The sequence below is a fragment of the Gorilla gorilla genome, chromosome 1, assembly GCF_029281585.2.
Source record: "Gorilla gorilla gorilla isolate KB3781 chromosome 1, NHGRI_mGorGor1-v2.1_pri, whole genome shotgun sequence".
NCBI classification, from domain to species: domain Eukaryota; kingdom Metazoa; phylum Chordata; class Mammalia; order Primates; family Hominidae; genus Gorilla; species Gorilla gorilla.
Genome location: NC_073224.2, coordinates 101,769,553 through 101,797,233, shown reverse-complemented (window position 1 = coordinate 101,797,233; position 27,681 = coordinate 101,769,553). Strand labels below are relative to the sequence as shown.

The 27,681-nt window shown below is 53.3% G+C and overlaps 2 protein-coding genes and 1 long non-coding RNA gene across 7 annotated transcripts in view; 1 reads left to right on the top strand and 2 right to left on the bottom strand.

Moving 5' to 3' along the window:
• Window positions 1-15,252, bottom strand: DCST2 (DC-STAMP domain containing 2). Its single transcript, XM_004026859.3, has 15 exons — window positions 14,874-15,252; window positions 14,534-14,704; window positions 14,107-14,208; window positions 13,022-13,219; window positions 12,617-12,682; window positions 11,880-12,093; window positions 11,532-11,689; window positions 10,681-10,845; window positions 8,103-8,270; window positions 7,857-7,957; window positions 6,025-6,155; window positions 5,385-5,512; window positions 4,917-5,010; window positions 4,670-4,810; window positions 1-234 (listed from the first exon to the last, which is right to left on the bottom strand). Exons 1-15 carry the CDS (start codon window positions 15,139-15,141, stop codon window positions 18-20), a joined length of 2,322 nt encoding a protein of 773 aa, XP_004026908.1. The 5' UTR covers window positions 15,142-15,252; the 3' UTR covers window positions 1-17.
• Window positions 15,253-15,263: 11 nt separating this feature from the next.
• Window positions 15,264-27,681, top strand: part of DCST1 (DC-STAMP domain containing 1) — a 17,116-nt gene continuing 4,698 nt past the window's right edge. Inside the window, exons 1-12 of one of the 3 annotated variants that reach the window (XM_004026857.4) lie at window positions 15,264-15,294; window positions 15,412-15,537; window positions 15,875-16,000; window positions 16,093-16,167; window positions 20,828-20,956; window positions 21,897-22,036; window positions 22,809-23,025; window positions 23,126-23,269; window positions 24,154-24,275; window positions 24,771-24,928; window positions 27,304-27,403; window positions 27,536-27,631. In XM_004026857.4, coding sequence (XP_004026906.3) covers window positions 15,477-15,537; window positions 15,875-16,000; window positions 16,093-16,167; window positions 20,828-20,956; window positions 21,897-22,036; window positions 22,809-23,025; window positions 23,126-23,269; window positions 24,154-24,275; window positions 24,771-24,928; window positions 27,304-27,403; window positions 27,536-27,631 — 1,368 coding nt within the window. In that variant the 5' untranslated portion in view covers window positions 15,264-15,294; window positions 15,412-15,476. Of the gene's footprint in view, window positions 15,295-15,357; window positions 15,538-15,777; window positions 16,001-16,092; window positions 16,168-20,827; window positions 20,957-21,896; window positions 22,037-22,808; window positions 23,026-23,125; window positions 23,270-24,153; window positions 24,276-24,770; window positions 24,929-27,303; window positions 27,404-27,535; window positions 27,632-27,681 lie in introns of those variants that run through there. The other 2 variants (XM_055360925.2, XM_055360918.2) reach the window with 2 other exon arrangements.
• The window catches only part of LOC109026269 (uncharacterized), a 6,076-nt gene continuing 4,997 nt past the window's right edge, over window positions 26,603-27,681 (bottom strand). For 2 of the 3 annotated variants that reach the window (XR_002005234.4, XR_008671204.2), the window contains exons 3-4: window positions 27,371-27,657; window positions 26,603-27,264 (exon numbers count right to left, since the gene is read on the bottom strand). This is a non-coding gene — a long non-coding RNA (uncharacterized lncRNA). The remainder of the gene's footprint in view (window positions 27,265-27,370; window positions 27,658-27,681) is intronic. The other variant, XR_010129465.1, reaches the window with a different exon arrangement.

Below are 27,681 nucleotides of genomic sequence, written 5' to 3'. Positions count from 1 at the left end.
TTGTGTCCACTTTTGGTTTATTTGGGGGGTGGGTGGGAAGGATCAGGAAGAGAGGGAGGTGAGAGAGGGACTGAGGGTTCTGAAGCTGGAGTGGGGGCTGCTTTAGGGGCGGAGGATGTCTCAGGTGGTCTGTGGGGCTCAGGGCTGGTGAGAATGCTGACAGGCTGATGGGCTTCAGGTAAGGGCTGCTGCCCGTGCTTCCTCTGCTGAGGCCCCTTCTCCTCATCCAGGTCACTAGTGAGGAGAGGAAGGGGGTGGCCGGATCACCCACCTTCTGTCTTCACAGGTGCATCCCTGCCCCCTGCCCTGCCCCATCTGTTCAGATCCAGCTCCTGTTCTTTCTGAGCAACTCCTGCTCTCTCAGGCCCACGAGGCGTACCAGCCCATGGCTGTAGATATTTTCTGATATTAGGCTGATGCTTGGGGGCGGGCAGTGACTTGCCTGAGGCCACATGGCTAGGAAGGGCAGAACCACTAGTGACCTCAGTGGTCACACCTGCTCAAGACTCAAGCTGTCCCCTCTGCTGACCCAGCTTATCCTTTCACTGGGCCCTCTAGAACCTCTGAAAAGAATGCTTTGCTTCCCCTTCAACCTCTTGACTCATCATGACCTCCACCGCCCCATTCACACTGGAATGTGCCCACTGGACAGTTTTCTTTGCAGTCCTCCCAAGAGGAGGCAGCTTAACCTTCTCAAACCCAGCTGGCCCGTAGTGTTTTTTTGCAAAGCCCCTGGCTGCCACGACAGCTGTACCACCAGCGCTGTGGCTGTCTCCTCAGGCCTGCCAGACACCTGCCACATCTGTTTAAGATGCCGGCTCTGGACTCCTGCTGTTTGTATGGTCCTGCAACCTCGTCGTTAGAGGACCCATCCAATTCTCTGGCCTCTCAATCCCTAACCTCCTTGGTCCTATTGACCGTCATCTCTGTTCCACTCAGACGTCTTCCTCAGCCTTGGCCTTTCACTGGATTCATTCCAGAGTTCTTCCCTGGCCATGGCCCCCTCTCTGAGTCCCTCCTGTTCAGCCAGCTCTCCCTCCTGGCCACTGCCCCTGCTCTAACACGTCATCAAGACAGAGACCCTGGGCTGCCCCCAGGGGCCTTAGCCCCTCCTCTTCCCCAGTCATCTCAGACACTCTTACCAAAGACACCTCAATTCTCACTCCATCTTGTCCTCCTGACCTGCCCAGAAAAAGCCCTCCACCTGTGAATCCTATTCATGGCTACCACATTTGCCAGAGAAAATCACATAACTGAGCGCACTGGAGCAATCATTACAAGTTACAGCTTCCAGCATCATCTGGGCCTTTGACGCTACCTGGAAATCCCTTAACCTCCCTAGTCGGCTTCTTTGCACACTTGCCACGGTAGGTCTTTCAACCTCTACCACCCACTCCTTGAAACCTTTATTCCACTCCCAGCTGCCTGCTCTGCTCTCTCAGCAGGTGCTCTTGCCTCCTACTCCCCAAAGAGAAGCGAGGCCACCAGGCTGGAGTGGGCTCAGCTGCTCAGGGGAACCTATACACTCCCCAAAGAGAAGCGAGGCCACCAGGCTGGAGTGGGCTCAGCTGCTCAGGGGAACCTATACTCTCCCCCTCTGCCTCTGCCTCTGCCAGCCTGCTCCTTTCTCAGGCAGGCCACCTGGTCCACCTGGCCCTGGAGCCCAAACCTCCTTCCCTAACGTGCTTTTACACTGCCTAAATGCTCAAATCTTCCTGTTCTTAGATCTAGAAAACCCTTTTAGTGCTGAATCCCCTTCAAGCTACTTTCTTGCTCTGTGAAGCTAACTCTCTCTTTCTCTTCACCATCAAGCTTACATTTTTTTCAAACTACAGCACTCATTAGATTAAAAGCATTATCAAACTCCTGGTAACAGTGATGCAGGAGCCACATACCATATTTCTGAGTCCTTTTATTATTTATTTATTTTGAGACAGAGTCTCGCTCTGTCGCCCAGGCTGGAGTGCAGTGGCACGATCTCGGCTCACTGCAACTTCCGCCTCCCGTGTTCAAGTGATTCTCCTGCCTCAGCCTCCCAAGTAGCTGGGATTACAGGCACCTGCCACCATGCCTAATTTTTTGTATTTTTAGTAGAGACAAGGTTTTACCATGTTGGCCAGGCTGGTTTCAAACTCCTGACCTCAAGTGATCCGCCCACCTCAGCCTCCCAAAGTGCTAGGATTACAGGCGTGAGCCACCACACCCAGTCTTTCTGAGTCTTCTTTACCTGACACCCCTCAACCCATCATGACAGATCCAGTTTTGGTCTTCCCGATGCCATGAAAAATATTCCCACAAGCTACTCCAGTGATGTCTTAACTGCCTATCACCTGTCTTCACATGATCCTACTTGATTTCTTTTTTTTTTTTTTTTAATCTTCTAATTTTTTGAGACTGGGTCTTGTACCATTTCCCAGGCTGGAGTGCAGTGGTGCAATCTTGGCTCACTGCAGTCTCAGCCTCCCTGGCTCAAGTGATCCCTCCCACCTTAGCCTCCTGAAAGCTGGGACTAAAGATGCACGCCACCATGCCCAGCTAATTTTTGTATTATTACCTATTTATTTATTGAGACCAATCCTCCCTCTGTCACCCAGGCTAAAATGCAGTGGCACAATCTTAGCTCCCTGCAACCTCCACCTCCCAGGTTCAATCAATTCTCCTGCCTCAGCCTCCTGAGTAGCTGGGACTAACAGGTGCGTGCCACCACTCCTGGCTAATTTTTGTATTTTTAGTAGAGATGGGGTTTCACTATGTTAGCCAGGCTGGTCTCGAACTCCTGACCTTAAGTGGTCCTCCCGCCTCAGCCTCCCAAAGTGCTGGGATTACAGGCATGAGTCACCATGCCCTGGCAAGTTTTTGTATTTTTAGTAGAGATGGAGTTTTGCCATGTTGCCCAGGCTGGTCTCGAACTCCTGGACTCAAGTGATCGGCCCACCTCAGCCTCCCAAATTGCTGAAATTACAGGTGTGAGCCACTGTGCCCATCCCCCTACTTGATTTCATATGTTTGGCTCTCCTGCTTTCTTGAGCCTCTCCCCTCCCTGTCCCCTCCCACTCTCCTGCCATGCCCTCTGCCAGGATGATCTAGCTCATCCTCTCTCTTACAGTCTCTAACTTAACAACCCCCCAAAAATATACCTCCAGCCCGGAGCCCTGCCCTTTTCTAACCGCCCCCCTGGGCATCTCCAGCTGGATGCCCTACAGACACCTCAAAGATCTCAAACTGGGCCAGTCGTCTTTCCCCAGAACCTGTTTATCTTCCTGCCCTAACACCTGCCCAGGCCCAAGCGTAGAAATCCCAGTCACGCTCAGCACTTCAGTACTGAGGCCATCACGAACTTCTCCTAGACTAAGACAAGCTTCTCTCTGACCTCCCTGCTCCTGCCCAACCTCCACTCTGCCTTCTTTGCTTATGGTCTTTTTTTTTTTTTTTGGAGACTGAGTCTCACTCTATCATCCAGGCTGGGCTGGAGTGCAGTGGTGTGATCTTGGCTCACTGCAATCTCTGCCTCCTGGGTTCAAGCAATTCTCCTGCCTCAGCCTCCCGAGTAGCTGGGACTACAGGCATGCACCACCAAACCCGGCTAATTTTTGTATTTTTAGTAGAGATGGGGTTTCGCCATGTTGGCCAGGCTGGTCTCGAACTCCTGACCTCAGGTGATCCACCCACCTCGGCCTCCCAAAGTTCTAGGATTACAGGCATGAGCCACCGTGCCCGGCCCGCTTATGGTCTTAAAAGACAAATATGAGCATATCACTTTCCAACCTAAGCTTTTCAAATGACAAGTTAAGGTTCTTGCCCATCTCTTCCCACCTTGACTTCCAACCTCATCTCCCAGCATTCTCTGAGGTCTCTACCCAGCCACACCCATCCCTTGGGCTCTACCCTTCTGAATGCCTCACATTCTCCAAACCCACACAGGCCTCCCCTTGGAATGCTTTCCTCTACTTCTCAGCCTAACAAACCACCAAGTTGCCCCCAAAATCCAGCCCCTGGCCAGGCACCATGGCTCACACCTATAATCCCATAATCCCAGCACTTTGGAAGGCCAAGGCGAGAGGATGGTTTGAGCTCAGGAGTTTGAGACCAGCCTGGGCAACATAGTGAGACCCCCGTCTCTACAAAATAATAATAATAACAAAATAATAATAATAAGGCAGGTGTGATGGTGTTCCTGACATCCCAGCTACCCAGGAGACTGAGGTGGGAGGATCACTTGAGCCCAGGAGGTCGAGGTTGCAGGGAACTGGGATTGCGCCACTGCATTCCAGCCTGGGTGACAGAGTGAGACCCTGTTTCAAACAAAACAAAACAAAACAAAAATCCAGCTCATGTATCACCTCTTCTATGAAGCCTTCATTAATATGCCCCTTTTCCCAAATTGGCTGTTGTGTCCTCTGTGCTGTCCAGAGTGTACTTCACTCCTTTATCAGGGTGCTGTCCACCCTGTTATCTATTCGATGTCACTCTCCCCAAGGGCATGGTGAGCTCCTCCTGGGCCACGGTGCTGACACAGAGCAGCCGCTTGGCAAACCTCAGTTACTTCCCCTCCCCTCATGTCTGTTTCAAGCCCTGGCAAAGGTCCAGACACCCAGGAAGGCCTTTGCAAATGGAACAGAACATGCTTAGGACCACAATTCCCAGGTGCCAACTCCTGCTTCCTGCTCACCTGGACTCGGAAGTGGACTCCATTGAGAGGCTCCTGCCGAGCACTTCTTGGAGCTGTTGCTGCAGTAACCATGCCTGCTCAGGGTCCTTCCTTTGAGCTGCAGCCAGCCATAGCTGAGGGCCCTCCTCATCGCTGGAGTCCCTGGAGAAGACTCTCATCTCAGTGGCCTGCAGACATCCTGGGAGAAGGGTGGCTACTTCCACTGCCCCTACAGACTCCAGCCACCCCATGTCACTGAAAGACTCACAGCTCCAGGTCCAGGTCCCCCTGGTAGGAGAGGGGAGATGCACACACGGAGCAGGTATTGTCCAGGAGGCGGAAGCAAGTGAGGCAGTAGAGACCTGGTGGAGACCATGGGGAATGGAGGTGAACCCGAGCTCACCCACCCACCCTCTGTGCTTCCTGGTTGCCAGCCCCTGCCTCCCCTATCACAGCCCTGGAAGAACCATCCTTGTCAAGGGGTGCACACTAGGGAACTGCTGCAATGCCACTTGCATATAAATCCTATTCATAAATACCCGGGAGAATAAAGGCAAGCATGGAGAAAATGAGCTACCTGAAGGCTCTGTGTAAATGAGAACGTGCATAGTAATGAAGGGAGGGGCACAAAAGATGAGGTACAAGAGAAGTCCATCAAGGAAGGACCACAGTGGATTGTCATATGCAAGTGGGGTAAGTCCGAGCAGGGAGAGGCACACGTCCCAGGGGGTCTCACCTTGGCAGCCCGGGGTACTGCAGGACACAGTGTTCTCCATGTCTCCCTCATCCTGGGGCTGCCCACAGCCCAGGCAGTAGGCCTGATGCAGCCAAAAGTGGCTGACAAATGGACCTAGGCAGGGGCACCTGAGAAAAGGGTCACAGACACTAAGCAGGCCAGCCCAGCCAGCTTAACCCTCCCCACTCCAGCACCAACCTCCAAATGGCAGGGAGGACTTCCTGACTTCCTGCAGTACATCCTCCATCCCTCTGATTTCAGCAGCAACCTCTCCATGGCCCTGCCTTCCTTCCTCCCTTCACTCCTCACCCCTAAGAATTCCCACCTTACGGGGAGAGGGATAGCATTAGGAGATATACCTAATGCTAAATGACGAGTTAATGGGTGCAGCACACCAGCATGGCACATGTATACATATGTAACTAACCTGCACATTGTGCACATGTACCCTAAAACTTAAAGTATAATAATAATAAATAAAAAAAAAGAATTCCCACCTTTCACAGTGTTAAGGGTATGCAATGGGCATTCTCTTCAACCAAATCTCTTGACACTTAGATAGCACAGAAATCCATTCCAACTCCTGGCTCTTTTTCTATCCCCTCTTGCCCCACCCCTATAGAAAAGACAGTGGCCTCACCGACTGGCCAGCACTAGGAAGGCACTTCTGTGGCCCTGGTCAGCCACCCGCCGCCTCACTGATCGGTGCAGGGCAGCCAACAGATTGGTTCGGCGGCTCAGAAGTACGTTGTACAGGTAGGAGATCCTCTCCTGGTGCGGGGAGATCAGGGATGGGGTCCCACTTGACCCTGTTTTGTCTGCCTGGAATGCCCTCTGCACCCATTACCTACCTTTTCCTTCTATCCAACTCCTATGAATCCCTCTAGGTTTGGCTCAAATGCCCCTTCCTCTGGGAAGTCTTCTGGACTTGCCCAGGTGGAGTTACCACTCTCTCCTCTGGGTTTCCATAACACTTTTATTCATTCCTAAATAAAAGTGCTTTTTAAATTACAATGTCTTGTTAAAAGCTTGTCTGGCCGGGCGTTGTGGCTCACGCCTGTAATCCCAGCACTTTGGGAGGCCGAGGCGGGTGGATCACCTGAGGTCGGGAGTTCAAGACCAGCCTGACCAACATGGAGAAACGCCATCTCTACTAAAAATACAAAATTAACTGGGGTGGTGGCGCATGCCTGAAATCCCAGCTACTCGGGAGGCTGAGGCAGGAGAATCGTTTGAACCCGGGAGGCGGAGGTTGTGCTGAGCCGAGATCGTGTCATTGCACTCTAGCCTGGGCAACAAGAGCGAAATTCTGTCTCGAAAAAAAAAAAAAAAGAAAAGAAAGCTTGTCTGGCCTGCCTCGAATCTGTGAGCTCCAGACTGTGTCTGGTTCATCTTGGCATCCCTGGAGCCCGGCAAAGAGATAGGGGAATACAGTACATGCTCAGTAAATGATTAGTAAATGAGTAAACCGATGGTGAGGGTTTTTTGTTTGTTTTGTTTTGTTTTGTTTTTTTGAGATGGAGTCTTGCTCTATCGCCAGGCTGGAGTGCAGTTGCGCAATCTCGGCTCACTGCAACCTCCACCTTCCGGGTTCAAGCAATTCTCCTGCCTCAGCCTACCGACTAGCTGGGACTACAGGCACGTGCCACCACGCCCGGCTAATTTTTGTATTTTTAGTAGAGATGGAGTTTCACCATGTTGGCCAGGATGGGCTCAATCTCTTGACCTTGTGATCTGCCCACCTCGGCCTCCTAAAGTGTTGGGATTACAGGCATGAGCCACCAAACCCAGCCCCGATGGTGAGTTTTTAATTACACCTCAACATGCCAACACTGCCCCCACCCCACCATCATGTTTTTTTGTTTTGTTTTGTTTTGTTTTGTTGAGACAGGGTCTCACTCCATTACCAGGCTGGAGTGCAGTGGTGCAATCATAGCTCACTACAGCCTTGAATTCCTCGGCTCAAGCGATCCTCCCTAGTAGCTGGGACTACAGGCACACACCACCATGCCTGGCGTTTTATTTTCTTTTTTTTTTCTTTCTTTCTTTTTTTTTTTTTAATAGAGACAGAGGCTCACTTTGTTGCAGAAAGGGTCTATAACTCCTTGCCTCAAGCAGTCTGCCTGCCTCAGCCTTCCAAAGTGCTGGATTACAGGTGTGAGCCATGCTGCCTGCTCCACTCTCCAACTCTCCCCCGTCCCTCATCCCCCACCCCCTCAACACCCCTGTGATTTTAACAAAACTTTGGATGTAAATGCTGTCTCAGGAAGCCCCACCCCAGAGGCACCATTTCTCCCAGCCCCATCTTGGGTCCAGAGGCTTGCAGTCCAGGTCATTTGCTTTGGAGTTCAACCAGAGGAGAGCGGGCTGGGGCTGCTGAAGGAAGTCAGCTCCCAAAGCCAAAAAAGCCAGCCACTAGCTAAGCCCCCTGGGGAGGGGGCAGGGACTAGCTCCCAGCCCCGGACCCCTCACCTGCTCCCGGGATGGGTAGTAGGAGGCACAGATGACTCGCCGCAGCCGGCTGACATAGCTGCCAAACAGGGTGATGAAGAAGCATAGGCCATACATGACGCCTGGGAGCACAGCAGCCACAGTCAGCCTCACCAGCAGGCACAAGTGCCAGCCCACCCCTGGCGCCCCCCACACCCTCAGCAGTCTGCACCCCTCATTTCCCACATGGTGTCCACGCCCCCAGGGACCTCAGGGTGTAGTTGATACCAATGACTATGTAGCCAGTGCTGTCAGGCTCCGAGGGACGAAGGAGACAACGCCGGGACAAAATACTGATGTTGCCTTGCTGCAGGACATCAAATGCTGACACCAGGTCACGATAAATATTCCCAGCATAGCCAGTACCTTCCACGGTTATAGACACCAACACAGGACCTGGCACAAAGACACTGTGTGAGTGACACTCATGGCAGTTGCTATGCAGAAAACCCCACACCTTCTGGAATGAGGAAAGTGGAGCAGCGCAGGTCATAGGATGACTCAGACCCTTGGCTGGGGGCCTCTGATGCCTCAGGCACCCTCATGGTGCCCTGGGGCCTGACCTCAGTTCTGGCTCCTAGGACTGGCCCCATGGTCCAGCTGGGTGGTACTGGTGTCTGGTCTTCCTATCCAAGCCACCATATCTAAGATGACCTTAATGGTCAGTGAGTCCACCCCCCTGGCCTCCATGACCACCCAGAAGCATTTATTTTTTTTTTTTTAATTTATTTTTTGAGACAGGGTTTCACTTTGTCACCCAGGCTGGAGTGCAGTGGTGTGATCTTGGCTCACTGCAGCCTCAACATCCCAGGTTTGAGTGATTCTCCTGCCTCAGCCTCCCAAGTTGCTGGGACTATAGGCACGTGCCACCACGACCGGCTATTTTTTTTTTTTTTTTGTAAAGAGATAGGGTTTCACCATGCTGGCCTGGCTGGTCTCAAACTCCTGAGCTCAAGCAATCCGCCTGCCTTAGCCTCCCAAAGTGCTAGGATTACAGGTGTGAGCCACCGAGTAAGACCCCCAGAAACATTTATTGGCTGAGCACTGACTGTGTAGCAGACACTTAACCAAATGCTTTATTGTTTGTTTTGGGGTTTTGGTTTTTGTTTTTTAGGAGTTTTTTACTTCTTTTTTTTTTTTTTTTTTTTTGAGACAGGGTATCACTCTGTCACCCAGGCTGGAGTGCAGTGGTGTGATCTCAGCTCACTGCAGCCTCTGCCTCCTGGGTTCAAGTGATTCTCGAGCCTCAGCCACCCAAGTAGCTGGGATTATAGGTGCCCACCACTATGCCTGGCTCATTTTTTTGTATTTTTAGTAGAGACAAGGTTTCACCATGTTGGCCATGCTGGTCTTGAACTCCTGACCTTAGGCGATCTGTCTGCCTCAGCCTCCCAAAGTGCTAGGATTACAGGCGTGAGCCACCGCACCTGGCTCACATTCTCAATTAATGGCTTACCAGGCACTTGACACACATAATTTATTTTATTTTATTTTATCATTTTAGACAGAGTTTCACTCTTGTTGCCCAGGCTGGAGTGCAGTGGCAGGATCTCGGCTCACTGCAACCTCTGCCTCCCAGGTTCAAGTGATTTTCCTGCCTCAGCCTCCCGAGTAGCTGGGATTACAGGCACCTGCCACGACGCCTGGCTAATTTTTTGTATTTTTAGTTGAGATGGGGTTTCACTATGTTGGCCAGCCTGGTCTCAAACTCCTGACTTCAGGTGATCTACCCGCCTCATCCTCCTAAAGTGCTAGGATTACAGGCATGAGCCACCCGCCTGGCCCCAACACACATAATCTAATTTACTCCTTACAGTGACCCAGAAAGGTTGCTACCATTATTATTCCACTATTCAGATGAGGAAACTGGGCCAGGACAGTGGCTCACGCCTGTAATACCAACACTTTGGGAGGCTGAGGTGGGTGGATCACCTGAGGTCAGGAGTTCGAGACCAGCCTGAGCAATATGGTTAAACCCCGTCTCAACCAAAAATACAACTGGACATGGTGGCATGTGCCTGTAGTCCCAGCTACTTGGGAGGCTGAGACAGGAGAATTGCTTGAACCCGGGAGGCAGAGATTGTAGTGAGCCAAGATTGCACCACTGCACTCCAGCCTGGGTGACAGAGTGAGACTCCATCTCAAAAAAAAAAAAAAAAAAAAGGCCAAGCATGGTGGCTCACACCTGTAATCCCAGCACTTTGGGAGTCCAAGGCCGGCAGATCATGAGGTCAAGAGATCAACACCATCCTGGCCAACACAGTGAAACCCCGTCTCTACTAAAAATACAAAAACAAGCTGGGCATGGTGGCATGTGCCTGTAGTCCCAGCTACTCAGGAGGCTGAGGCAGGAGAATCACTTAAACCTGGGAGGCGGAGGCAGTGAGCCGAGATGGCGCCACTGCACTCCAGCCTGGTGACAGAACGAGACTCTGTCTCAAAAAAAAAAAAAAAAAAAAAAGAGGAAACTGAAGCTGAAGAGGTTAAGCAACTTGCTGAAGGTCACCGCCTAATAAAGGACAGAGCTGGGATTTGAACCCTGGCCAGTCTGACTCTAGAGCTTGCATTTTTAACTACTCTGTAAGTTATAATCTTGACCTAGACATAGGTGTTACTAGGCAAAGCATAGAGTTGAAAGAGTGGCACACTTGTGGGCTGCTGAGTAACAGTGACATGGGGACATTCAGGCAGTCACCAGGACTGAGGATGGGAAGAGGAGAAGGCTTGGGAGCAGGCGGGGAGATCAGAAGCAGGCCGAGAGGGCTGCAGTGGGTGAGTGGGAGGAGGCTGTCACGTAGGCACTCACTGCGGGCCACAATCTCCCCCTGCAGCTGGTGCCGGGCCAGGTCAAGCACCCAGAAGACAGCATAGTCTAGGAAGACTAGGAACAGCACGAGGAGGAGGTGTCGGATAAGGTTGAAGGTCTCCAGAATGTAAACAAACTTCTCCCACTGGGACAAGAAGATGGAGCCTGAGCAGGAGTGTGATGGTCAGGAGGATGCTCCCCAGTTCTCCCGTCCACCAGACCCCAGTTCTTGGAGAGGCCTCCTGCCCCTAATCAGGCGTGGGCCTGTCTGCTCATCAGGAATACGGAAAAGAAAAGAAGCTGTGAGGACTCTGGCAAGGATGGAAAATACTCTTCAGGGGAGGGGGCTCCGTGGCTAGAAGGGAGGAGCCTGCCTAGCATCTCCACCTGGCCCTGTGGCCCATTCCAGTCTAAGGAGCCCTCCCTCCTAGGGCATCCCTCATCCCCTTACCTGCCTCCCCACCTCACAGGCAGTCCTCCCCCTCCATATTAGCACTTCCTGCCCACCCCGGGGAAGCCCTCCCAACTTGACTTCCCTCGCTCTGTGTCCATCCCCTGCTGTCCTGATGTCCAGGGTGCTCCCAGAAGCACCATCTGCCCCTCTTGTCTCTGGCTACTTTCTCCAAGGGTGTCTATGTTCCCCCTTTCAGACTGCGGGCTCCCCAAGGACCGGGCAGTGTCTTCCCTCAGCCTGAAAGTTCCTTAAGCTCTGGGTTGTGTCTCCTCCCTCTGGCCCCTGCCCCAAGCCCATCCTGAGCCCTGCCTGTGCAGGGGCTTAGGGGCAGGGCAGCAGGGTGGGGGGAAGCCCTGGCCTCCCTGGCTTGGGCTCTCCCTGTCCTCAGGGCCCTCACCCGGTGGGATGTAGCGCCTGGCCTCGTGAGCACTGAGCGGTAGCACTGTGGGCAGCCCTGCCGTGGAGCGCACAGCCTCCATGCGCAGGAATCGGCTGGTGATGTAGATATTGTCATAATGGTCCCAGTTCAGGTAACAATACCGGTAAAATAGGGCTCTGGGAAGGGGAGGTGGAGCACATGTGAGACCCCTTAGGACCCCGGGCCAGACCCCACAGGGCATCCGTGCTTCAACCCCACAACTTCAACCTCCCTGGATGCTGGGGCAGGGAGAAATGAGCTGCTCCCTGCAGCCCTGGCCCTGCACCCCTGGCCCTGCACCCCCCACGCTGCCCGGCAGCCCCTCACTGGAGGTAGAGAAGCACAAGCAGCAGAGGCGTGGTGAAGCCCATCAGAGCCAGGGTCTCTCGGACACGGTGCAGCTTCATGCTGACAGCCTCGTGGAGGTCCATGGCTACCTGGGACAGGCTCCGAGAGGCATTGAGATCCACAGAGAAGTGGTGGGTGGCTGTCATGTTGAACTCAAACTCCTGACGCACCCGGTTGAGCAACTGAATCACGGCTGGGGCCAGCAGGTTCAGGGGAGATGTGGGCAAGGAGAGTTAGGAGAGGGTGGAGCTGCCCCTGGGGAGGGGCCGGGCACAGCCCAGGGGGCGCAGCTTACAGACCAGCTGGGAACCCCCCAGTGCTTGGGTCAAGGTGGACTGAGGAGGGGACAAAGCCTCCACGTATCTGTGCCATCGCCATCACATGCTCAGCACCCAGCATGACACAGGGCATGCAACAGATGCCCCTAAGGAATTATCTTGATGACCTGAGTGTGGACCTGAATGTGGACAGGAGGCCCTGGTTCTGTTCGCAGCTCCTGCTCTCAGGGCAGGCTGTGGTGAGGCACTGGCCCTTCGTTGGACCCGTTTCCTGATCTGTACAGCATGGATATGGGCCTGGGTGATCATTGGAGCCCCTTTCTTTCTCTTACATTCTCCTTTATGGGCTGGGAGCACTGGGGGCTGGCCATGGCCACACCAGGATGAGGGAGGGAGACCACTAGGGAGCACCATATGTGGCAGGAGGGGGTCACTCACGGGTGCCGATGGTCTGACGCAAGAAGGGTTGAATGTACTTAGGGATGACGCAGAACACCTGGACCACTGAGGGGCGGAGTCGGCTGAGTGTCGGAAGGAGGGGCACAGCCAGGCCTGCCCCTGACCTCTGGAGACCTCTTCTCACAGGGCCTCTTTTCAATTTTCCTATTGGCCTCCACATTTGCTCAAAACCTTGTAGCACCTCCCTGTCGCCCTTCTCTCCCAACACCAGTCCCTCCCTACTGCCCACCCCCAACCCCAATACTGGTCCTACCAAGCTTATTGGTTCCTCTCTGTTGCCCTCTAATCGTCCTCCTGAGCCTGCCCTCCCAACTGACCCCCACATTCCCACCCCACCCCACCCCCCATCAGCTCCTCCCCGCTGGCAGACCCTGGTTTTCTCACGGCTGGCAAGTCCACAGAGCGCCAGTTTGAAGGGCATGAGCACGTAACACAGGTGGTAGGCTTGTGGTATGACCATCATGCAGCTGTCCTTGGCATCATCAAAAACCCGTGCACATTTCAGGTAAGGGTTGCCCAGTTCCGAGTTGCACACATCGCCGATGTGCAGGAGCCACTGCCATACATTCCGGAGAGCCCTGGCTGGGGACAGCTGCAGGGTTGGCACCCAGGGCTGGAATCCTACAGCCTCTTCTCAGGGGTCTGGGGAACAATACCACAGTACCCAGGGCTGTGGTCAGGGACCTGGCTGTGCTGTGTCCAGTGAACACTAGCCAGCACCCAGAAGGGGCCCGAAAAACCCTGGACAGGGATACAGGTGAGGAGACTGAATTTTTTTGTTTCTGTTTGTTTGTTTTGTTTTGTTTTGTTTTGAGATGGAGTTTCGCTCTTGTTGCCCAGGCTAGAGTGCAGTGGAGTGATCTCGGCTCATTGCAACCTCCGCCTCCTGGGTTCAAGAGATTCTCCTGCCTCAGCCTCCTGAGTAGCTGGGACTACAGCTGCGTGCCACCACGCCCGGCTAACTTTTTGTATTTTTAGTAGAGATGGGGTTTCACCATGTTAGCCAGGATGGTCTTGATCTCCTGACCTCCTGATCCACCGCCTCGGCCTCCCAAAGTGCTGGGATTACAGGTGTGAGCCACCGCACCTGGCCCCCCCACTGTTTTTTTCTTTAGAGATGGAGTCTCACACTGTCACCCAGGCTGGATTGGAGTACAGTGGCACAATCATAGCTCACTGCAGCCTCAAACCCCTGGGTTCAAGAGATCCTTCCACCATAGCCTCCCCAGTAGCTGGGACTACAGACATGTGTCATTACATCTGGCTAGTTTTATTTATTTTCTATTTTTTTTATTTTTTATAGAGACAGGGTCTCGCCATGTTGCCAAGGCTGGTCTCAAACTCCTGGGCTCAGGTGATTCTCCCACCTCGGCCTCGCAAAGTGCTGGGATTACAGGCATGAGCCACCGCACCTGGCCAGGACTGGGTGCATTTTGAGTCCCCCGGGGTAGACATGTTAATGTGCTTACCTATGTGTTTCACACCATCCATGATTGACCGAAAGAACTTGCGGACCCGGTCAGCCACCTCTTTGGTCTTCTGGGCAATAGCTTTAATCTTGTTCAGGGCACCTGATGGGTGAGGGACAGAGGCACTTTGGAGTCTTCTCCTCTAGGGGCTGGTTCTCACCATTGCCCCTTAAGCAGGGAGTGGAGAGGAGGCCACCATTTCCAGAGGTGGGAAGCCTGGATTCTGGGGCCTGGGAGATAGTTAATCTGGGAGTGGAGGAGGCCAGAGAGCAAGGAGAGAGGGTTTAGCTGTGCCCAGAGTCCCTTCCAGGCCCAGATGCTCCGCGATTAGCACCAGCAGAGAAGGAGGCCAAAGGACTGTAGAACATGCAGGATGAGGGGGGCTAGGGGGGCCCGTGGGAGACACTGGTAGAGGTGGGGGACTTACTGACAAGAGGTTGCTTGGCCCTCTGTAGCACTTCGGCAGTCTGGTTCAGGGCCAGCTCTGCCCCACAGGCTACAGCCTCGCTGGCCCGGGTGAAGTTGCGTAGAGTGTTGGCACAAGGCCCTTGAAGCACCAACCCAAAAGCAGCCACCAACAGTAGTGTCCGGCCCTGCCCTGGGGGTGACAGCTTTGTTAGAACCAAGACCCCAGCCCCAAACATGGCAGCAAGTCCCTTATATAAGCCTTCAGAATATTTCCCTTAACCCCTGCCTCTCCTCCAGCATCTCTTCTGCCCCAGCACCAGCCCCAGGACCTGCCCCCTAGCCCTGGGTGCCAAGCTCACTGGAGAAGGCCTGAGGCAGCAGCAGGAGGACAGTGGCTCGGACCTGGCGAGAGAATCCCATGCCCAGGCTAAGGAAGGCAGCCAAAGTGAGGGTGCCCACCAGGCAACCCCAGGGGCTGTGGCCTTCCACTAGTAGCTCCAGAAGCCCGAAGGCCGTGGCTAAAGATAAGCCCAGGGTAAAGCCTCCCACGCTGCGAACCACAGCTCTCGCCATGCTAGGCTCCTCTCCCCACAAGGGGTGCACAACATCCTTCATGACTTTGGGCATGGCTGCTGAGACCAAATGTCTGCCTGTCTCCAGGAGATGCCTGCTGACTTCTGTGCTCCTGGAATTTCTCACCGTATTCTAAGGTTCCAAAGGGCTTTCACTGCATATGTCTTGGAATCCTTGACCCAGTTCCGAGGACTGGAGAGGGGATAGGTAGGTCTCTAATCTCCTTCCCCACTTCTCGGAGCAGAAGGATTAAAAGGCCCAGAGCTCAGGCCTAGGCTTCCCGTGAAGCGGAAGAGACAGGCAGCACCTCTCTTCTCTCACCAGAACCTTGTGTCCTAGGAGGTCCTTCAGGAGACCTGGGATGAGTGGTGCTTCCCCAAAACAGACTCATGGACATTAAACATCATCAGAATGGCACAAGAGGGCAAAGAAGAAAACAGCCTCATACCAGTGAGTCACTCAGCAGAGACCCAGCATCCCTTGACCTCCACTCTCATCCCATCTCTCCTCCTGGAACTCCTGCACACTATCCCCCAACTCGATGTCCGCGCCTCCACCACCTCTCTGGTCTAGTGCCTCCTGCCTCCCAGCCCAGCCCTTGCCTTTTCTGTCCCTTACACCCATACCACTTCCTCAGGCTCCCTCATCCTCCTCCAGGGTCCCCTAAGTTCCTACTGTTTCACATGCCAGGTTTCCCCAGCCTCTATCCACCTGCAAGCCCTGAATCCTAATGAGCCCCATCCCAGGCAGAAGAGTGGGCTGTTGAGCTACCCTGTCCCCCTCTTAGCGGTGCAGAGGCTCCTGACCTGGGGGCTGCCAGTCTCCTGTAGCCGGTTCCTGTGGCGCCAGCCGGGCGAGTTTCCTGTCACTGCTCTCCTGCTGGGGGCAGGCGCTGGGGGGCTCCTGGCCATAGGTGAGTGTGGAAGCAGAAAGTTTGGGGTGGGCAGAGGCTGGACCAGGGCTAGGACCCATCTTTTGGCCTTTGGCTTGACCTTGTGCCCTTAGGTCTCTTTCAGCTCCTGGTGAACCCCATGAACATCTACGAAGAACAGAAGATGATGTTCTTGTACAGCTTGGTGGGTTAGTGCTGGGCAAAAGCCAGGAACACTCAAGCGGCCTGTGGAACACAGCGCCATCCTGCATGCCCAGGAAGGGTCGGGACTTGTTTCTTCTGTACCCATACATCCCCTGTGGCTTCCGCCTCCTCCTGGGCTTTACGGGGAGGTCCAGAGGGAAGAGGCTGCCAATTTAAGAAGGAAGACACCGTCCTTGCCCTGAGGGAGTCTCTCCATTCCGAGGGACTCCCCATCACCCACATGATATAGTCCAACCCCATAACCCTTCATAACTCTCATCTCTCCTGACCTGTCTGACCTCGTTTTCTGATCCTCCTAAGAAATTAAATTCATTCATTCATTCATTCATTCACTCAGCACTTACTGAGAATCTGCTGAGGATTTAGCAGTAAACAAGGATGACAAGCATCCAGCCGTTTTGCTTTGGTTTTGTTTGTATGTTTTTGTTTTCGTTTTGAGACGGAGTCTCGCTCTGTCGCCCAGGCTGGAGTGCAGTGGCTCAATCTCAGCTCACTGCAACCTCCACCTCCCAGGTTCAAGCCATTCTCCTGCTCAGCCTCCCAAGTAGCTGGGATTACAGGCACCCGTCACCATGCCCAGCTAATTTTTGTATTTTTAGTAGAGACGGGGTTTCTGTATGTTGGCCAGGCAGGTCTCGAACTTCTGACCTCAAAAGATCTACCTGCCTCGGCCTCCCAAAGTTCTGGGATTACAGGTGTGAGCCACCGTGCCCAGCCCAGTTTGGATAATTTAACAGCTCAGTAGCTTCGAGAAGGACTCAGGTTCCGACTCTCTGCCATCTTCAGTCTGTTGACCACTTCTCTTCAGGTCACAAGATAGCTGCAGCAACTCTGGCATCACATCTTCATACAACAATGTCAAAGATCAGGAAAAAAAAAAAAAAAAAGGAAGAAACAGGCCAGGCACAATGGCTCACGCCTGTAATCCCAGCACTTTGGGAGGCTGAGGCGGGTGGATCACTTGAGGTCAGGAGTTTGAGACCAGCCTGGCCAACATGGTGAAACCCTGTCTCCACTAAAAATACAAAAATTAGCCGGATGTGGTGGTGCACACCTGTAGTCCCAGCTTCTTGGGAGGCTGAGGCAGGAGGATTGCTTGAACCCAGGAGGCAGAGATTGCAGTGAGTGGAGATCGTGCCACTGCACTCCAACCTGGGTGACAAGAGCGAAAGGCCATCTCAAAAAAAAGAAAGGAATAGAAGTTCAATCCCAGGCCCAACTTCACTGTCTTGGGCTGTGTGATTTGAGGCCAGGGAAAAAGGAAAGTGACCTAGGTGACAGAGTGAAACTCTGTCTCAAAAAAAAAAAAAAAAAAAAAAAGGAAGAAACATCCTTTCTTGATGTCTCTTTTCAGGAACAAGGGAAACTTGCCTATAATCCCCGCAGCAGACTTCCTCACATCTCTTTGGTCAGAACTGCGTGCAACACATGCCCTTTCCTGAACCTGTCCCAGGCAAGGGAAATAGAATTAGCATTTCATCACCTGTTTATTGAATTAATGCTGCTGGATACCAACAGGAGACTACTTTTTCTCTGACCCACTGTATTCGAGCATGTTTTTTCCCATTGATAACCTTTCACACAGCCCCTTAGATTTCTGGTTATATTTCTTTAGAAGACCTAGTCCTACTTCAACAATTAAGACTTATTTTTAGGGGTTAAAGAGATCCAGTCCACTCTACATCAGACTTTTAACCTCATCCATTCTCAAGCATCTTCCCTCCTTATCTTGCCCTCCCCATCCCTTGGGCCCCCAGCTCAGGCCTGCTCCCTAGCATGGGGTCCTGCAATGGAGAAGGGGCGTGGCCTGCTCTTTCCCTTTTTCCCTCTACTTCCTTCCCTTTCTGGTTCTTCTGATGTCAGAAGGGAGATTAGAAGAATTAGAGGAAAAGGGACAAAAGTCTTAAGTCACTAATGCTGTTATAATTCCACTGTGGATGCCTGCGTGTAGCAGGCACTCACACCCTGGCTGTCCCAGTAGGCCTGATTATTGTCCCCTTGGAGGCTGTGTGTGGACCTCGGCAATGCCCAGTTTCTTGCAGAGGCCAGTTCTTTTTGGCTGACCTCGAGTGAAGCCCCCCTTCAGGGGCCACCCACAGCCTCTTGCTTTTTGGATCCCTCCCTCCAGCAGGCTGGGAGTGCACACGTCCGTGCCCTGCCAGGCAGAGAAAGCAGGGCACCTTCCTTTTTGTGGAGAATGGGGTCTCGCTATATTGCCCAGGCAGGTCTCAAACCCCTGGGCTCAAGCTATCCTCCCGCCTCTGCCTCCCTAAGAGCTGGGATTACAGGCGTGAGCCACCACGCCCCATCAAAAGCAGGGCACCTTATGGTTGCCTCTCTCCTGCCCTGATGAGAAGCAGATACCAGTCTCCATGCTTGTGTGCCAACATCGTCCAGGGGAGGTCTACAGAGGCATTACAGAGGCTGAGCTCTCCCAGGATCTCTCCCTCCACTCTGTGCTCTGGTGGGAGCCCTGGAGTGGCCTCATGAGGCTCTGCACTCAGCAGGAATCTAGTCTACAGAGACCAGGCAGCTTCCCCTTCCTGCAGCGCCAGTCCCTGAAGCCTCTTGCACTCCCGGAGTCTCTCACTTGACATGTGACACCCATCCTCTCCACAGACTCTCCCTCTCTGCCTGCCCATTCCAGCCACTTTTCTCCCCTTCCAGGAAATCCACATTGTTGGTCTTTTTTTTTTTTTTTCTTTAAGACAGTCTTGCTCTGTCCCCCAGGCTGGAATGCAGTGGCACCATCTCAGCTCACTGCAATCTCCGCCTCCCGGGTTCAAGCAATTCTCCTGCCTCAAACTCCTGAGTAGCTGGGACTACAGGCACCTGCCACCATGCCTGGCTAAATTTTATATTTTTAGTTGAGACAGCCATGTTGGCCACGCTGGTCTCAAACTCCTGACCTCAAGTGATCCACCCGCCTTGGCCTCCCAAAGTGCTGGGATTATAGGCGTGAGCCACCATGCCTGGCCCATATTGCTGTTCTTTTTATATAGATGGGGTGGGATAGAGGAGTGAGAGTCAAGTTTTGCTGTTTTGGTGAGTCCAAAGAAGACACCCATAGCTCCATGGGGCTCTCATTAGAACATAGGGCAACTATTTGTCAACTATTAGCCTCAGCTCGAGTCTTTGGCCAGAAGGCCAAGACCACAGAACTAGTCCCTTTCAATGTCCTGTTCTACCATGACTGGTTTAGACAGATCCAGATTTATCCCTCAGGGGCTGGGGCAGGGCCAGGCTATTGCCCTTGCAAAAAACCCAAGTTGTGTTAGCAAGGAAGAAGGCACAAAAAAAACTGTGGGGTGGCACCCGACAGGGTTTGCCACAAACCTGTATGACTAGGTGGAGCCAGCCATGTGAAGAACAGGGAGAGGAGTGCTCCTGGCAGGGGGAACAGCTAGGGCAAAGACCAGAGAGGAGGAATGAGCTTGGCTTGTCCAGGGAGCAGCAACGAGGTCTGTGTGGGTAGACATGGTGGGTGAAGGGCTGCATAGCATGAGATCAGGAGGCAGGCAGGAGCCAGATCACAAGCTAGGTAGACCATGTTAGGGAGTTCGGATTTTATACCAAATGTGGTAGAAAGCCACCGAATGGTTTGAAGCAGGGAAGGGACATGATCCGATTTATGCTTTTGCAAGATCACTCTGGCTGCCTTGTAAAAACTGAAGTGTAAGGTAGCAAGAGAGGACATACGGAGACTCATCAGGTTATAGTCCCAGTAAGAGATGATGGGGACTCTACCATGACAGTGGAGATGGAGGAAGTGTAAGGATTTGGGATTTGCTTTGGCGATCATTGGGTGAACATTCCATCAACACAGGAATCTTCTAGCTCCCCCAACCAGCTTATACTGTTCCTTTGGCCTGGAATGCCATCTGCACCTCCTAACAACACTTACTCACCTTCCAGGCCCAGCTGACACATCCTCTCTTTGTCCAGCCTTCTCAGCCCCACCCCTCCCTGAAGAAATACGTACTCCCTCCTTGGCTCCCACAGCGCTCTATAAGCACCTCCCTTGTGCACTTAGCACATCGTGTTGTAGTCATTTGTTTACTCATCTGTCTCTTTCTCTGGATTATGAGCTTCCAGAAGTTCACTGTCTCCTTGCAGAGACCACAGGGAGACACATGTGAAACTGCTAAAACATACCAGGCGGTACATGACTAAGGGCTAAAATTAGAGGCAGGGACTGCGAGTGCTGTAGGTGTCTGAGTACTGGGAGTACTGAGGTGGGCTCTGATCTCTCTTCTGACCATTCTGAGCATGAGCACCTGTTTCCAGATATTTTCTCTTGCTCTCTCTGCTCCCTCAGCACCTAGGGTCAGTGTCACTGTAGCCCGGAAAACCTTGGCTTCCTTCCCTAACACAAACACACACAAGACAATCATTTGTGGTTTTTTAAGTTCTAGCCATCCTTCTATGCCCTTCCAGAGACTGGCACATAGCTAAACTCTGTGAGTGGCTGCTGAATGAATGAATGAGTGGCCCAGCAGGTCTATCAGAGTCAGTGTAAATGGGGATAAGGGCAGGATGGTGGTGGTTCCAGAATGGGGTGTTGCAGGTGGGTGCTCTGGTAAACGTGAGGAAGGGAGGCAGCTTCCTCACTTCAGCTCACCACCTCCTGGGCTCTCCTGACAGGCTTGGGGGCCATGGGCTGGGGGACCTCCCCTCACATCCGCTGTGCCAGCCTCCTACTAGTACCCAAGATGCTGGGCAAGGAAGGCAGGCTCTTTGTCCTGGGATACGCCTTGGCTGCCATCTATGTGGGTGAGTATGTGGGGGCCAGTGAGTTACACTGAAGCAGTGACCCTGGGTGGGTCATCCAATGGGAGCCAGGCCGGGTGAAGGAGAAAAGACAGGAGTGTCATCCCAGCTGCTCTAACTCACTGTATGTCCCTGAGGGAGCTCCTCCCCATATCTGGGCCTCCTCAGTTTATAAGAGTGAAAACATTGGCCAGGCACGGTGGTTCATGCCTGTAATCCCTGCACTTTGGGAGGCTGAGGTGGGTGGATCACCTGAGCTCAGGAGTTCAAGACCAGCCATGGTGAAACCCCATCTCTACTAAAAATGCAAAAATTAGCCAGGCATGGTGGTGCACACCTATAGTCCCAGCTATTCGGGAGGCTGAGACAGGAGAATCACTTGAACCTGGGAGGCGGAGCCTGCAGTGAGCCGAGATTGCGCCATTGCACTCCAGCCTGGGTGACAGAGCAAGACTCCATCTCAAAAAAAAAAAAAAAAAGGCCAGGTGGCTCACCTGTAATCCCAGAACTGTGGGAGGCCGAGGCAGGCGGATCACAAAGTCAGGAGTTCGACACCAGCCTGACCAACATGCTGAAACCCCGTCTCTACTAAAAATACCAAAAAATTAGCCAGACATGGTGGCGTGTGCCTGTAATCCCAGCTGCTCAGGAGGCTAAGGCAGGAGAATCGCTTGAGCCCGGGAGGCGGAGGTTGCAATGAGTAGAGATCGAGCCACTGCACTCCAGCCTGGGCAACAGAGGGAGACTCCGTCTCAAAAAAAAAAAAAAAAAAAAAAAAACAGTGAAAAAAATCAAGGGTTGAACAAGTTGACCTTTCATAGGCTTCTCGGCCCCATCACTGTATAGTTCTAGGCGATGGGCACTATTTGCAGAGGGAAGCTGAGTGGGTTTGAGAAAGTGCTGGTTATACAGGGAGGTGACCAACCAGGGCCTCTTTCTCCAGGGCCAGTAGCCAATCTGCGGCACAATCTCAACAACGTGATCGCATCGCTGGGCTGCACCGTGGAGCTGCAGATCAACAACACCCGTGCAGCTTGGCGCGTCTCCACAGCCCCCTTACGGGCCGTGTTCAAGGACCTGCTGGTCAGGAATCTGCACAGGCAGAGCCTGGGGGGTCCCTCTCCCTGGGGCCAAGTTAACTTGAGCTGGGAGTTGTCACCCTGGATTTACAGTTTCCCAGTGGGGATACTACTGGCATTTTTTGCAGAACTATTCCCAAACATTGCAGAACGTGCCCTGGTCCTGGGACGTTAAATGCCAGGAGAGCCCCTGAGTCATTGGGACATGCTCTATACACATTTCCTAATACCTGAGTGGTCAGTACTCTGGACAGCTGAACTAGAATATCTAGGAAATTTGGGGGCTTTGGCCTTGAGTAGCTCAGAAGTTTCGAAGACAGGAGGATTCAAGAATTGGGTATTGGAAGGCTGGAGACTGGGGGTTTGGGAGAATTGGAGAGCTGGAGAGTTGGGGACATGGGGGCTGAGGGGTTTGGAAGTTGGGGGCATTCAGATGGCATAATGATCTCAGAGACTAGTGGTGAAGGGTAAGGTCTAAGGACCTGGGGAACCACTGACCAGGAAGGGTCTGGGATGGGAGGACTGAGGAAGAGCTGAGAGTCTGGGAGGTACGCAGAGCCAGGACAAGTGGCATCAGACAAGGCAGCTGGTGGGGGGGCTCCCAAGGGCAATGGACAGCCGGGAATTTGAGGTGAGAGGCTGTCTCAGGGCCTAGGCTCCCTGCCGGCCTGGGGTGAGAACCCAAAGCTTGGCTACTGGGGGAGGACAGGCCCTCAGGCAGCAGAAGCTCTAAAGCCCCAGCCCTCACCCTTTCCTCCCTCCACCTCCAATCCCAGAGTAGCAAAGAATTGCTGAGAGCAGAGACTCGGAACATCTCCGCCACTTTTGAGGACCTGGATGCCCAGGTGAATAGTGAGACGGGCTACACGCCTGAGGATGCCATGGACTCAGGGGAGACAGCCCAGGGCAGGGAGGCCCGCCAAGCCGCAGCCTCCAGACTCCACCTGTCGACACAGAAGATGTATGAGCTGAAGACCAAGCTGCGTTGCTCCTGTGAGGGGTATCCCTGGGGAGTGGAGGGTGGGGTGAGATGTGGGGCCAGCGTTGTGGATCAAGATGTGGGAACTTCAGACACCCTTGCTCCTTCCTACAGATGTGGTGAACCAGGCCATACTCAGCTGCCGTCGTTGGTTTGACCGCAAGCATGAACAGTGCATGAAGCACATCTGGGTCCCACTCCTCACCCACCTGCTCTGCCTGCCTATGAAGTTCAAGTTCTTCTGTGGCATTGCCAAGGGTCTGCACAGTTGCAAAGGGGTGGGGAGCATCAGGGGTAGGGAGCTGAGTCCTTGGGACCCACTGGTAGGTGACAGGCAGGAAAGCAACAGATGAGGAGGGTTTTGGCCCTGAGGCCACAGCATCCTTAGAGCCCAGTCCATCTGCTGAATAGCTCTGTGACGCAGGGTGAGTTACAGCAAAGCTCTGAGCTGTGGCTTTTCATCTGAAAGATGCGCATGGGCAGAATAACAGTAGTTCTTGCATTAATTTTTTTTTTTTTTTGAGACGGGGTGTTTCACTCTTGTCACCCAGACTGGAGTGCAGTGGCACGATCTCGGCTCACCACAACCTCTGCCTCCTGGGTTCAAGCGATTCTCCTGCCTCAGCCTCCCGAGTAGCTGGGATTACAGGTGGCCGCCACCATGCCCAGCTAATTTTTGTATATTTAGTAGAGACGGGGTTTCACCACGTTGACCAAGCTGGTCTTGAACTCTTAACCTCAGGTGATCCACCCACCTCAGCCTCCCAAAGTGCTGGGATTACAGGTGTGAGCCATCGCACCCAGCCACATTAAGGGCTTTTAAGGATTTATGGGGCTAACGTATGTGAAGGCAGTGGCAAAGCTGGCACACAGAGGAGCTGCTCTGTAAACGCTGGCTCTCCTTACTGATGTTTGTTATGGTTGAGGATAGATTGACAAAAATGAGGGAACTCAGGTCTGGTTCCTGGAGGGCAGGATCCAAAGAGAGCAGAGAGGGGAAGACTCAGCATTGGTGTGGTAGCAAGCCATGGGCAGAGAGACAGAAAAGCAGGATGAGGAGGACTACAGGAGGACAGCCAGGCCAGGCCTGCACCTGGAGGACAGTCCCGGGGAGGCCCCTGACCCCGCCCACTGTCCACCAGTGATGGAGGTTTGGTGCCGCAATCGCATCCCAGTGGAAGGCAACTTTGGGCAGACCTACGACTCCCTCAACCAGTCTATTCGTGGCCTGGACGGGGAATTTTCAGCCAATATTGACTTCAAGGTAGAAGGCCAGGGCGAGGGTTGGTGGGGGGTAGATAGGGAGTGGGAGGAGGGCATGAGGGAATAGAGCTAGAGGAAGGACAAGTGAGAGGGCACAGGAAAGAGGTGACCAGGGGTGAGGGAGGGGGACAAGGAGGGGGAATGTCGCTGGTATTGAGGGGGCCCTCTGTTTCCCATCTCCACCCCCGAACACCTGAGATGGGCAGGGGAGGGGAAAGGTGGTGAGGAAGGGACAGTGCCAAGCCTGTGGTTTGTGCAGACTTGGCCTGGGGTGGGAGCTATCAGCCAGATATGAAATGATGTCAGCTGATGTAGGTGCAGGGGAGCAAGACTGTGTCCAGGAGGGTGGTGAGCAGAAGGAAGTGACAACTCCTGGAGGTCCTGGGAGGGCCCCGGGGACACAAGTGGGGTACTGGGGGACAGATGTCATGAAGAGGCGGGACCTGGGTCTGACGAGGTGGCCGCAGGCTGAGTTTGCTCATGTGCCCTCCACCAGGAAGAGAAGCAGGCTGGGGTGCTGGGGCTCAACACGAGCTGGGAGCGCGTGAGCACCGAGGTGCGGGACTACGTGTACCGCCAGGAGGCCCGGCTGGAGTGGGCCCTGGGGCTGCTGCACGTGCTGCTCTCCTGCACTTTCCTGCTGGTCCTGCACGCGTGAGCCATGGTCCCCACCCCAGCAGCCCCTCCTCTGCCCCGGACTGGAGCCCTGCCCTGAGGGAGGTGTAAGGATGGAACCCTAGCACCTATCCTCACCTCTGAATCTGAATATTATTTACCTTTGTCTTTGTTTACACAAAGTTAAAGGAAAAGTGGACATTTTGTCAGAAGAACATTACCCATGTTCCCACTGCCTTAAAAGGCCAACCGTCTTCATTCATCCACCTCCTTCCAGCCTTTGTCCCAATACTGATTTTTTTTTTTACATTTAGCTTTGACTTTTGATTTTTTCTTGCCCTTCATATTCCCCTTGGCTCTGACTTTGTGCCATTTTTATCTTTCCATTTTGCTTTCATTTTCTCCTGCCTGCTGCGTTGGCAGCGACTTTCCCTCCATTTAGAACAAAGTCCTCAACCCCACCCAGCCCAGTGTCCAGCTGGGCTGCCCCAGGCCTTGCTCTGCTCTAGCTCCCCTGCTGGTCTCTGGACCCTCTATTTCCCATCTCCACTCCCAAACACCCGAGATGGGCAGGGCTTGGGTGAAGGCTGCCACAGGGCTGTTGCTCTGTCTGCCCCTATGTGGGGGGCCTAGAGTGACTGCAAGTGAGTGGGTATGTGTGTATCTAGGGCCCCATGGGAAGACAAAGATGAAGGAGCTCATTCCTGCCCTCAATAAGCTCACGATCGCCAGGCATGGCGGCTCACTGCTGTAATCCCAACATTTTGGGAAGCCAAGATGGGAGGATGGCTTGAGTTGAGGTGTTTGAGACCAGCCTGGATAACACAGTGAGACCTCGTCTCTACAAAAAATGAACAAAATTAGCCAGGTGTGGGGCACATGCCTGTAGTCCCAGCTACTTGGGAGGCTGAGGCAGGAGAACCACTGGGAGGTCGAGGCTGCAGTGAGCTGTGATTGTGCCACTGCATTCTGCATTCCAGCCTGGTGTCAGAGTGAGAGCTTGTCTCAAAAAAAAAAAAAAAAAAAAGGTAATGATCTAGTTGGGATCACGAGACACCCACAAGACAGAGATAGTTCAAGGGCCATTCTGTGGATTGGCTTTTGAGACGTGTATGGGAGCTGGGAAGGTGCCCCTTGGAAGGGCAATAACTGGGCTCAAATGGCCGCAGATGCGGAACGGTGGTCAAGGAAAGAAGGGTGTCCCTTGGGTAAGGCTCCTGGTATCCGTGGGATGCAGAGGGCAGAGGCTGGCCTGGAGGACTGAAGTGGGCATGACCAGAACAGTCTGGAAAGCCCTGCAGGAAGACCTGGAACTGGCGGTGGTGGCAAGATGGCCTCAGGAAGTCTGGAGGGAGGGAGGGAGGCCAGGCTGGGTTGGAGGTTAGGGAGCCTGGCCCGGGTAGAGCATGGCAGGAAGATGGCTTGAGATGGAGGGGGAAGGGGAAAGGTGCAGCGAGGCTCAGAGCCAGCTTGTGAAGGGAAGGAAGGAGGCTCAGAGTCAAAAGCTACTTCCAGGCTTTCAAGCTGGGTGAGGTCATGCACTGAAAGGACAGCTGGCAGGAGGGCAGGCCCTGGCTCAGGAAGCCCAGGCACCACCTCTGTGAGCCTCTCCACAAGAGGGCACTCACAGTATGTCTTTGCACTTACAGTAGTTTTAAAGGCAAAGATGTGGATTTTTACAGGGCCCCAGAAGCAATAGCATTGAAACTAATGTTTCACACTTTACAGAGTTTGTTTAATGTACTTTTACAGTTTTAAACACATTTGCAGTAATTAACATTTTTTCCTTAGCAAACTGAAGCATTATGTAGGGCTTTGGGAAATACATGGGGGATAGCTATATATGCAGGCATGCACCCATGCACACGTGCACCGTGCTCAAGGGTAGCCAGGGAGGGCCAGGGTGTATTGGGGAGGACGGAGATGGTGGTCTGGGATGAGTTTTGCCCCAGCACACTTCCAGGAAATATGCTGCAGGCAAAGCCAAGAGGCAGGAATTTGTGAGTCACAGTGGATTAGGTGATTCCTGAAACCTCAAGGAGTTTCCCCCTCTCTGTGACTCTGCTCGATATTCAACCTGCAAGATGCATGCCTGTCCCTACCTCAGATGCACACATGCAACTCCCTCCCAGACAGGCTGACCATGCCCTCCTCTGAGCCCCCACCTCATCCCCTACTCACTTCTGCTATGTCTCACCCATCATGTAGGGGGATGTCTTCCTCTACACAATTGGAAGGCAGGGACAGAGTCTTCTCCCTGTTATCACCATCCCCTAGCAGTGCCCAGGACATAGATGGTGCTCAATGAATGCTGGCTGGTTGGTTGAATGACTGTGCCTCAAGGAAGCCCATGTTTGGGGATAGATGAGGAGAACCTGGAAGAGATGGAGACATCCCTGCCCATCCACCCACAGGTCTTTCTCCTACATGGACAGCTATAACCATGACATTCGTTTTGACAACATCTACATCAGTACCTACTTCTGCCAGATCGATGACCGCAGGAAGAAGCTGGTGAGTGGGCACGGCACTGCCTGGGGATGCCTTGCTGCTGTGTGCCCTGTGTGGGTTCATGCTCCAGGAAGGCAGAGAGGAAAGGGCAGAGAGCCCTTGGGCTTCCTAACTGTGTGGACATTTGTTTTCCAGGGCAAACGGACTCTGCTGCCACTCCGCAAAGCTGAGGAGAAAACCGTCATCTTCCCTTGCAAGCCCACCATCCAGGCCTCAGAAATGAGCAATGTGGTGAGGACGGCATGGGGAGCGGACTCCTGGGTGCAAAGACAGGCCTCAAG

Bases quoted from the DNA above. Each gene is read 5' to 3' on its own strand.
- DCST2 (XM_004026859.3), bottom strand. From the start codon at position 15,141: ATGCCCAAAGTCATGAAGGATGTTGTGCACCCCTTGTGGGGAGAGGAG. The intron at 8,271-10,680 runs GTGAGTGCCTAC...TCTTTGTGCCAG, and splicing joins GGGGGAGATTGTGGCCCGCA to GTCCTGTGTTGGTGTCTATA. The intron at 6,156-7,856 runs GTGAGGGGTCCG...TCCCCGCACCAG, and splicing joins ACTACCCATCCCGGGAGCAG to GAGAGGATCTCCTACCTGTA.